Below are 12035 nucleotides of genomic sequence, written 5' to 3'. Positions count from 1 at the left end.
CCTATATGACGTAATTTAATGTGAATTTTGACATTTTAGAGAAGGCATCTAAAGTGCATCCGGCCTCCAGGGGCTAATTGGCTTCACTTTTGGGGAGTAGTCATGCCGTCCATTCTATGGTGTGAACTCTTTCTCTTCATTTTCTTTATGTCCTCGGGGAACTCTTGCTTCCTCCCACAGTCTGAAGAGGTTTAAACGTAAAGGAACGTGAGAGTGAATGGATTTTTGTCTCTATGATGGCGACCTGTCCGTGGTGTACCTTGCCCCTCGCCCAATGTCAGCTGCGATTGGTTCCAGCCACCCCGCGACCCTCAAGCGTGGATGGGGAGAGTTTCAGTGGAGTCTCAGTGGAAAGTATTCTTATGCCTCAAGTATTTTCTGCTGGGATCTCTTGGCGTGAATCGTTTGCCTTACATAAGGCTGTGATTACATACAGGAAATATGTTTTGTATATGTGTGCAATGAACTCAACTCACTTGACTTTTCTCTTCCAGTAAATCCTTCACCAACAGCTTTGTTTGTATTTCTGTGATTTAAAGCAAATGGTGAGCTGGGTTTAAATTCTCTAAACTACGCTTTTCCTTCACTGTCATTCTCGTGATAAAAAACCACAAACACAAACACAGACTTGCTCCTGATAACAGAGAAACAGCCTGACACCAAACCCCCCCGTGATCCCTCTGTGACTTCTCTTTGACCTCATGGATCCACACACTTTCCTCTTGTGTAAACATGCAGTCCACATGAGTGCATCCCAACAAGCAGCTCCAGCATAAATACAGCCTGGGGATGCAAACCTCTTCGGATTGACATTTTTATTTGCTACTTTACAAGCGTTGCATTAACACTCGGGCAAGTCTCCCTAGTTCTGAACCCAATTTCTAGTGGAACAAGACTCCCTCAGAATTCACAGCGGCCCCCGTGTGAACAATGAGGCTGGAGTTCTTGGCTGCGTCTCACAACATTGCCACCAAATACAGCTCAAAGTGCCAAGGGGATAATTATGATGTGTCAATTCACTGCCGAGCTGAGGCCATTTATCTCTGTCTCTCTCCGTCATTTTTGTGTTACATTAAACTGCAGGTTGACAATAAGCTGATCCCACTCCAGTTTTTGATTAGGGCTTTCCATCACTTCCTGGAAATCCTCTTCTAACAGGTTTGGCACGCTGTTTTCCGACAGATTGCTGAATTGCACATCTAACAATGGATGAGGGCTGAAAGGGAACTGACCTCGCACACTGTAAATGTATAGGTGCCAATTTTTACTCAAAACAAACCCCCTGGCAGATCATTTTCTCCCCAGCCTTCATCCACACTTTATCTTCACACAGCTAACCTTAAATAATATTCACCATCTCCAAAATGTGCACTTTCAGATGCTGCATACAACTTTAACAGAGCACTGATTTTACAGCATGGTGTAATAAAAGGAGATGAGGTTTCTTCCAACAACGCTCTCTCAGGTCTCAAGTGGAAAAGGAAAACTAATCTCAACTATATTTCTAGTCTTTAAAAGCTGATTTTCATTCTCTATTGAAATATACAGTATGTGAACCAAATGCTGCCAGAGAGGTTCAGAAAAGCAATGAAAGAACTGAACCACATTATGGTCTGGAAAAATGTTCACTGCCACTATATAGTATACAGTATTACTTGGAACTATAGGCAAACATATGTAACACTTTAAAGCCATAACCTCAAACATATATCGATGGTAACTCTATATATTGATATATCTTTATACCGATATAAATCTTTATACCGATATAAATCTATATACCGATATTTCAGTCACTAATGAAAATAAGATTTGGCAATGTTTCTTAAGATGTCATAATCAAACCCTTATAACAAGAAACAAGAAAACAAGAAAATAAATTTCTGTCTGATATTTTCTGTTTACCTATAAAATATATTATAAATAACTACAAATAAAGACAAAACACAAATACAACTAAATATATAGAACTAATAATATATATATGAGAAACTTCTTTTTAATCTACGGAATCATAAAAAGACACTGATTTGCTTATTCTGTCAAAAAAAAAATTGTGTTGTCACATCTTATCCATTCTACTTTAGAAATAGCGACAGAAGTCAAGAGGCCATTTAGGCTTTTTCATGCAACATGCAGGCCTAATATCAATTTATTGTATTAAGTTTGAATTGTTTTTGTATTCAGACTCGTTACAGAGAAATGGGAATGAGCCGGGGTGTTAATGAGATGAGATTCCTGCTGCTCAGATTCATCAGCCGGAGAGAAAACAGTTGGAGGACAACAAAACAACACATTTTCTGTCTGTACACAAATGCCCGATGCCAGATGTCCAGTTCTCTTGAAGTGTTTTATGACGTAAACAGCATAATTACAGGAATAATGAAGGAAAGCTGAGAGACACTCATAAGGAGAAGCTTCTAGACAGCCGCGATTTCACAGGATGAGTGTGTAGTCAGAGTAAATACAGCATGTGCTCTTGTCAGTACTGTATGAACAGCCCACAGAGGGGGGGGGGGAGGAATGTAGCCCGGTACAGTGCTGCCGTTACTCTTCTCCAAGAATGGGCTTGGACGCAGAGTGGTCTTTCCCTCTGACGCTCGCTGTCTGTACCACATGCAGATCAGCCGTCTAGGTAAACTTTCACACTTAGATGAGCAAAAGTCCTGACTCACTGGCTGGTGCCGAGCTTAAGTAAGCATTTCTTGCAGAACGTAAAGAGGCATCGTGGGAATGTGCCCTGGCCTTGAACGTAAGGATAACAGGATCTTTCCTCTTTTGACGAGACATTCCTGGACAGCGAACACAGAGCCCCTGCTCTATTTTGGTCATCCAAGTAAATAAACAGTTTTTCACCTGTAAGTCTCACACAAAGAAAGAAAGAAAGAAAAGTGTGGGGTCAAAGGGAAGTGCAAGTTGTTGAGTCATTGGCCAACTGGGCTTTTTTCTTTTTCTTTGCTGTGTCTGATGTGTTTTCTTCCAACCGTGAAACCGATAACAACAGCAGAGCTAGCTTGACTGAGGCTGCCTCTGATCTCTAAGGAAAGCAAGAAACAATCCGGTGGCAGGTGGAAAAAGAAACGACCACAAGTCACCTCATCCAGACTTTCATTTTAGGATTGCACAATGTGAGGCTTTTGCTTGAGGAATTTAACTTTACATTTACTTTTAACTCAAGGTTTCCTGTGTGTTTCTTCCCGGCTCATAAAATAATGAAAGGAGACGTCAGGATCACAGTACACAGCGAGAGGTAAGACATTTTTTAAAATGTGTTTAATGAGTTTAACAGCCTCCCAGGCATTGACTTTTCATTGACGGGCCCCTGAGCTTTGCCAAATTTCGACACTGACTCAAACTGCCAGGTTGTGCTGCTGAAACGTCTTGTGTTGCTGAAACAAACTGAAACCCATCTCATTAACAACTTTCTCTAAAAGGGAACGTTTCCTGCCATGTTGCATAAGAAGAGATTTATGGGACAGGATAAGATTTGATGACGATACTGCTGTTGTGTCATGTAGGATTAGCCAAACGCCCTTTTTCCAGGATTTAAACAAGTTGCTTTAGTTCACTTCAGTTGCTTAAGTCAGTAAAAGGGATGTCACATTGTTTTCACACTGTTGATTGATGCCGCTTCTAGCCGGTTATACAGGAGAACAATGTGTTGGCCAACCCCGATGGAAATCAAATGTGTTTACATCTGCTCTGAGTAACCACGGTGGAAGGTGGGGTTAAAAGCCAGCTGCCGTACAGGGTTTGACATCTTTTAAATATGGTGATAACGGCCAACACGTTCAAAGTCAAAACCCTGACTTCATATGTCACTTTCTGCATAAAGTGGGTTTGCCTGCTGGGTTGTTGATTCCAGATTAAAAAAACATCTGTATATATTGTGTGTGTGTATTGGACTGAATGTAAGAGGGATAAACACAGACGCAAATCTCTTCTTAGTCCAATACACTTCTTTAACTGTTCAGTCCTCACATACAGTTTCCATCATCCCTTCATTTCTCAGCCCTCAGCTATAACAGAGACGTTTACTACACAACCTACAGTAACTGTGTTTTGTTCTAGCTATAGAATACGTCAGACTTTTAGTGTAATCAAAAGCTGCGTCAGTATAGAAATAGCATTGTTGATATGTAAAAGACAGGAGCCTCCTGACATGCATATGTTCCTTTTCAGCTACAGTAACAAATACTATGGTCCTAACCAAGGCCAATACTCCATGTGGATATAATTAGCCTTAGGCCACGTATTTAAACATCTTCATTAAAAGGAAATCAATTGAGATCAGGAGGATTGTTTAGCTGCGAATCAGAAATAATCTCTGTCCATACTAACACACCTGAAAATGCATCACATAGCCATTTACAAACTAAACCAAGGCATGGACTGTTTCCACGTCTCCATTTTAAGGGGTTTAGAAAACCTCCAGAGAAGCATGGATGCCAAGTGTAAGCATTAGCAAGAGGGAAATCTGTGGATGTTGCCTTAGTAACCAGATTCAAGGGATGCATACACAAAGGACTAGAAAACCAAACAGCTCTGAGATTAGCTGGTTGGACATCATTTTAGCTGCCCACCACGGGGACTGAGTCGAACTCCCCATGAGTGATAAAACACACCATTTCCACAACACCAGGGCAGCGTAGTGCATCTACAGATAGAGGGTGTGTTTTCAATTACATGTGTTAAACCACAGGCCCTTCAGCCTTAGGATGTGGCACCATGTCACCAGCACTGAGCCAGGAAACAATTTTGAAGTCTCGTCACACGTCATTTTAAATGAAGAACAGTTTAATTACTTTATCCAAAACAAACAAACATTGTAATGTAGAAAAAACTCTTTAATTTCATCTGGTTTGTGTCATGACCTTTCTTGTTGGGTTATGTTTACAGTTTGGACAGTCGTTTCCTCTGTCGGCCACACTCTGCGTTTTAGTGTTGCACATTAAAGCATTCTTTGTTAACAGGAACACACCTGGTTTATTTTAACAAAAACACAATTAAGAGTTTACCACAACAGTGTGCTTTGGTTTGTTTTGCTTAAATTACTCGGATTGGAAATGCAGAACACACTTTAATGATATGAGCTATTGTGTTTTGATCTTATTTCCTGCAGAGGTGATCTGAATCAAGTATATTCATGTGCAGCCACATGCTGCTTCCTTGAAAAAGCTCCTGTTTCTACCTGGAGAGTGAATTGAAACAGCTTTTTAAAGATTAAGCACTGAGCTGCTCCCTGAAGAGCATCGTCTGGGATCTGCATGTTCCTCCCAGCTGGCTAATTTGTTTGAAGTGGTGGAGGAAGTAGAGATATAAAGACAAAATGTACACAAGTAAAAGTAAAACATTAAGTTTTCTACATGATTAAATGTAAATTCTTTTAAATTTTAAGTATCTCGGCCTCTTTCAAATCTGTTTCCAGTGATGCTGCTGCTGCTGGAGGCGGGGTCTAAAGTTACCTGCCCGCTCTGATTGGACCAATACCTCTGTCTTTATTGATTACTCTCAAACAGTATTTTTAAAACTATGTGAACATGTAACATAATGCATTGTAAAAGTTAGTAAATAAATCTACTCAAGCAAAGTTCAAATACATGAACAATGTACCAAAGTACAGTACTGAAGTGAAAGTACATCCCACCCCTGGTTTCCAAAGCCTTTAGTGATTAATGCATGTACATAACTAATGATAACAGCTCAAAACAAAGCTATGAGTTGGATGAACATTAGGAATTTTGAACTTTCTGACCTCTCAGCTGTATCAATATGAATTTCAGCCAAAATAGCTTTTAAAGATCAGCAGCTGCTCAAATCCCTCTTCCAGACATTCATTATTTAGACAACCTCTATGTTCGGACCATGATCCTGACAAGTCCACTGCTGAAATGTGATCTGTTTTCAGTGCATGTAAGTGTTGCATCCTGGGAAATCTGCTGCATATCCTGCTGTTGTTATCGGTTTCACGGTTGGAAGAAAACACATCAGACACAGCAAAGAAAAAGAAAAAAGCAGACAACACAACACATCTGGCTGAAACGGAGGCACGGAATCAACCTTGTGGGGATAAAGTGACAATGTTCTGAGGCGTGATTACAGCCTTTCCCTGCCAAAAGGGTTTGTTAGTTTGTTACACTGGAATTACAGGCAATAGAGAGCGCTATTATCCAGTATATAAGTCCCGGGCAATCTAAGGTGGAGTTTCCTTTTCTTTCTCTGTAAAACGCTGCCTGTTGACATGTCAGTGCAGTCTGGGAAAGGTCTCATCCAAAGACGCCAATTCCACAGGACAGACCACATCATCATGGTGTTTGTCCCAGGCTCCTTTAAACATTTACCCTGAATTACGCCCCAGTTACTGTCAGGAATACAAGTGTTTTCACCAAGTGAATAATAACTCTGTGAAATGTCGCTGCAATAAAAAGAGCAGTGAATCCTCCGGGGCCTGTTTTAGATCAACTTCTACCGTTTTCACATCGTGATATCTTGAGGTTCGGCAGACCTAGAAAGTCCCTGAGTAGAACACACACCTCAACCTAGACCCAACTGTCCCATTAAACCAAATTTTAAACACTCAGATATCAATCCTCAAAATATATACCTGATTTGTTTAATCAAGATCCATTAATTAATACCTGCATGGAAATTGGAGAAAATGACAAAATAAATTCCTGGGTCCACCTCTTCTCTTATGTTTTGTGGATATGTATTCATTAGTTTTTGTGTAATCACAACACACAACATACTATGGACACGTGAAACGTTTTCCTGAATTAACCTGCACATCGATATCAGAAAATATCTGTTAAAGCAACAGCTATGATAGAATTGAATCCAGAGAAACGTAGCCGGCCGACACACACAAAAAGATCTACACGTTAAATCCGCTGTGGACTCTGCTCACGCAGTCAGTCAGCAGCCAGTGAAAGGCTCCTTTCAGAGGGCTGGACCGTCTGACTCCACACCACCCAACTTTTGTAACTTTCCAAAACGGACACACCAACAGCCACGTCTGCTGTTCACTGTGCACAGCCACTGACCAGGTGCTTGGAGGTGAGGAACGGGTAGAGCTCTGCATTTCTGTTAGACCCCCCCATCCCCTTCACTGCTGAATATCACTGTTCACATCTGTGCTGGAGAGAAGGTATCGAGCCTGAAACAACAGTGACACACTCCCTTCCTCTCTTCCCACAGCTGGTCAACATAGATAAGGGAATTTGAATACCTGTGTTACATGTCATGTAAATGGTTTCCGTGGATCTCATATTGGTGTCACTGTGTGTGCTTTGTAACACCCTGTCACTATGGCGACCAACATCTCGCCCCACCCAAAAGTAGAGTGACTCTATGAACAACCTGGTGGATGACAGATAAGCTGACGTCTTTCTAAAGACTCCCACTCAGGCCTTAGAGCAGCTGGACGAGAGTCACAGCGATCGCACCAAGTCCTTCAAACTGTTTGCCTCTCGTGTTACTTCTAGTTTTCTCTGGAAAATACATTAAAAAGATGGAAAAATGACTCATGAAGTTTGATACTCCACGATGCTCACACACCATATGGTGGGTGTTGTGCATGAGCGTGCCTGATGTCAGGAACCTGATTGGTCTACAAACGTCTGATAACTGGTGGACACTGTTTTGTCATTATGACGCAGTTAAAACGTTTGGCTCATGTTTTCATCAGAAGGAAGAAACTAAAGACCTTCTGCACTTCCTCTGAAACATGCAATGCCTCCTGAGCCTCGATCTTGTCTGTTTGGCAATTTTCATTCAACTTTTTGCAAGGTGGAAAAATGCAAAAGTCTACTTTTATGATAAACCTAAAAACCTTCGCTGTAAACATGGCACCTGATAAAATCCCCAGTGAAAGCAGCTGCAGTAGAGCAAACAAAACGGAATGTGACCCAAATAAACTACTTTGATAGGAGGTCATTAAATGTTCATTGCATTCAGTCTGCATGGTCACATAAAGCGAGAACGTTTCCATTTACTGATTTTGTCCAAATCCTCTTTATTTTGTGAGGTTTTGTATTCCCTGCCTTACGTGAATTCAGAGAACATTCACGGTTCCCCGGTGATATGATCCTTCCAAGAAGTTGGAAGCTTCTCGCAGGCAAACATTTTAACGCTCGTAAAAAAGTTTAAAGTGGCTGCTTTGTGGAGGACACCCAGCGAGTCCTCCAGACCGGAGGACAATACAGGAGCCTGTGTGGAGAGACTGGGGGGGGGGGGGGGGGGCAGCTGCTGTGCCCTGATGATGGCACACAACAAAATGCATCTGTGGGACAGAAGCAGATTTCCACACATCCACACTTTTTTTCACAAGATGCAAAGTGACAAGGGCTGTGTTTTACTGAAATGATTTTAGGAAATTAAGAGCAATTTAGCCACAGCAACATGTTAACAGGGGAAGGCTTTTCACACAAGTCAATAAAAGTGTGACACATTGCTGCTGCTGCCTTGGGCGAGCACCAATACGTACTTTATTCTATAGGTCTGAGCAATCAGCGGTAAGAGCCGGTTGCGCTTGGCTCTGCTCCACCAGCATAAAATTACAACAGGTTAACGACTCCTGCGCTGGGTTTTTTACGCACGTAATTGTTTGTTTAACATAAGCATCAAATACTAATGGATTTCTTGCGCATCCTGACGTTGAGTAAATCATGTCTTGTGACTGACAGTTCTGGTTTACTCTTGGATGCACAAAGCTGAAAAAAGGGGGCGAACAAGCGAAAGTACTCGACTGGAGTTGGAGTTACTTCCAACGGGCTGACATGTGTTCACAAAGCGGACTGTGCGCAGCCAAACAACATGACATAAAAACGGGATTGTGACAAACCGCAGACGGTTCTTTTGTGTGGGGCACCATCATGTAATTTTACGCGCTGGCACGTCGACTGTGCAATCTGCAACTCCTGTACAGTAACATGATGTAAAGTATATACCCCCCCCCCCCCCCCCCCCCCAAAAAAAACATCACTTCCACTTTCCACTCTTGGCACAGAAGTTTGGAGATGTTCTATAAAACGCGCAAAAGCTGTAAAAGTGTGATGTCACTTCGTGCGTAATGGGAGAAAAGGCTGGCCGGTGTGAAACCAGACTGGCAACAATAGAGAGAAAGTTTTGTTTTTTAATCGAATCTTACCTTTAGGAATAGACGCAGCAGTCTGAGGTGAGGCGCTGGAGGAGAGAGACATTGCAAACTTCACCCAGCATGAAAACACAAAGCAAAACGTGAGGTACTCCATGGCTGCGGTGCGTGTTCCCGGACACGGAGCGCCTGGCTGGGTCACCGACTGGACTGTTGCCTCTCAGACCCACAGCAGCGGACAGCACCAACCCTGGAGGGTCGTGATGTAGCCGGTGGCTCTCGCGATATTAAAGTAATACAGGGAAAGTGGAAGGGGGGTGGGGGAGTGTTTCCTTGATGCTGCTCTCTGTGCGCCGCTGCAGGCTGGGGTCCTATAAGTACTGCAATTCACAGACATTAGAGCGCAACAGGCGTGGCTGCTTAATTGCAACTGCAGCCACTTGGGCTCCTGGTGGAGTCACAGCCCCCAAAGAGAGAGAGTGAGAGGAGGAGGAGATACAGCACGAGGAGCAACAGAGAAACGCACTGTGTGTTTACGCATGTGTGCTACGTGCGTTTTGGTGAATTGTTGAAAACGCCACATCAACACTCATCACAGTTTGTAGTTATGATATGTCATGGAGACCTGGTTGGTTGTTGGACCAATCAGAAAAGAGCTGTGGTGATGTCAGGATATCACACACTCAAATTTCTTCTGTAAGAAGTGGAGTTTATGACTAAAAAAAAATATTATTTATGAAAAATTAAAGAGATATTTTTAGTATACATACAACAGTTCACTTACTTCACACTGATGTGCTAAAATAGTTATGTGATATCTGCCTTGTGTGTGAGTAGTTTGCGTTTTTGGTGTTAAATGTGTAGGTTGTCAGTTCTAGTCCCACAAAGCCGGCTCCCCAAGAGTAGCCATCCATCATTTGCCACAGCTCTGACAGTGATTGAACCCTTCATATAGTCCACACGTGCACACACACACAGCAATTTGTTTTTGCTCTAAATTTAAAGTTTTTGCCACTTTTGTTTATTCTTTACTTGCCTGTAAAGTGCGGGGATGGGATAGTGTGGACATGCTGCAGGAAACACCCCTCAGGCCAAACCTAGAATTTGTCTTCCACATGATGATCACAATACATCAGGTTTAATTATCAAGCCTAAAATGACTTCTTCAGAGATCTGGGACGCGGAACGCAGAGAAGTTGGGAGGCCGAGTCTGAGTGACTGTAAGCAATTGTGTTACTTTCCACATCGAGGGTCTGCCAAGGTCAGCGTGATGTGGATTTCTGCTTGTACGGACACTGGTTCCAAATTTGCATGAACTGAAAAACAAACATGGGCTCTGAATTTAAAGAGAGGCTGCACGGAAAAAAGTTCTTCCTCGCTTTGCAAACAAATGAGTAGATGTAAATAGAATGTAAAAAAGGAGGGACTGCTGCTGCCCTCACTGCTTCAGTTCATCTTTAACAGCAGACAAAGCAGCTCTTCTTTGCATGGAGGGGATTTGGTTTGAATCAGGCAGCACAACATGCACCCTTCAAGGAATATATGACACGATCAACTATGCATGTGGTCCACCATGGAGTATAATTTAGGGTAAAGGTGAATATATTGTTGCGTGCATGTAAAATTGCACAGGCTACAGGTGGGTGTGGGGTATGTTGCACTGAATTAGCAGCTGTGTATGTTCTGCACAAGCCCCCCTGCCAATTCTCTATGACATAACCATGGCAACACCTACATCCTGCATCAGATGTGTGTAACTCGCGGCTCAGATGCAGAGGTTTGGTCCGATCTTTGACGTTTTGAGGAGGTGTTGGTTAGGCGTTTGATAGATAACAGTATTCACACCTGACACTGGGATGTTTTGTGCAAAAGTGAAGCTGAGCACAGCTGTATTTCCCCCCCACTGACCCACCTGTTGGCTGTTAAATATCCCTCCTGCTGGCCCCCTCCCACTGAGCAACAGCTTCTGTCTAACAGCACTGCACTCACTCTGCAGTATCTGCTCTGAAGAGACGTTTTCAGGCTCCTGAGTGTGAGAGGTGGAGTAAAACTACAAAATCACATCTTAAAACTAACGTTCAATGTATAAGGCTTTATTCATTATTTTAAAATTGTTCACATAACATACAGTAGTTCCCCTGTCCCTGTTTTAATGATGTGTATGAGGCGATCTAGCATGAATATGTCTCTATACTGGCAGTGGGAGAAGTATTCAGATCCCCTCCTGAAATTAACCACAATGTAAAACTACTCTCTTGCAGTAAAGCCTTGCATTTATTAATAGAAAAATGTACTTGAAATGAAAAAAATTACTCACTCTGTAAGCTGTTCCTGTTCAGAGAAGAGTAATATATGTTTAATGTGCATTCTTTTTTTATTTACTTCCATGCACAACTGTGTTATAAAAAACCCCAAAAGTGTAAAGAGAAAATAAACAACTTGCTATAATGTAGAATGTAAACATGAATGCACATTGTTTTACTTATGTCTGTAAATTAATCATTTTCATAGCAGCAATCGTAACTGCAGATACCGATATGTCTGCAAAACCGCTCCAATTGCCTTGCATTCATTTTTTCAACATGGTGATGCATGTAAGACAAGATTTGAATTTTAGTCAAATGAACCATTTCTTAATAAAACAAGGGAATAACGATCCTCTTCTGAACCACTGGCCGACCTAAAGCTCTGGACATTCAGATAATATTAACTCTACTGTTACACTTCATGGTCTTTATCTGAGGCATTTGACCACACAATTGAAAACTAATGCAAATAAGAGCTAATGATGGAACAATTAAGAAAATGTATCAACTGATGATTATTCTCATCTGTGTTAATCATTTGGTTTTATAAATTGCCACAAAAGAGTGGAAATAAATCCCTTTACAATTCTCCAGAGCCCTCGGCCTTCACTGTGCCGACACGTTTTTAATTCACC

The 12035-nt window shown here is 42.0% G+C and overlaps 1 protein-coding gene across 2 annotated transcripts in view; it reads right to left on the bottom strand.

Annotated features, from left to right (window-relative positions):
• plod2 (procollagen-lysine, 2-oxoglutarate 5-dioxygenase 2) overlaps nucleotides 1-9511 on the bottom strand; it is a 33160-nt gene extending 23649 nt beyond the window's left edge. For both annotated transcript variants that reach the window (XM_034572901.1, XM_034572903.1), the window contains exon 1: nucleotides 9149-9511. In XM_034572901.1, coding sequence (XP_034428792.1) covers nucleotides 9149-9251 — 103 coding nt within the window. In that variant the 5' untranslated portion in view covers nucleotides 9252-9511. The remainder of the gene's footprint in view (nucleotides 1-9148) is intronic.
• Nucleotides 9512-12035: the final 2524 nt, after the last annotated feature.

The sequence above is a fragment of the Hippoglossus hippoglossus genome, chromosome 20, assembly GCF_009819705.1.
Source record: "Hippoglossus hippoglossus isolate fHipHip1 chromosome 20, fHipHip1.pri, whole genome shotgun sequence".
Lineage (NCBI taxonomy): Eukaryota > Metazoa > Chordata > Actinopteri > Pleuronectiformes > Pleuronectidae > Hippoglossus > Hippoglossus hippoglossus.
Note: the sequence above shows the minus strand (reverse complement) of the source record. Positions and strands in the feature narration are given on the sequence as shown.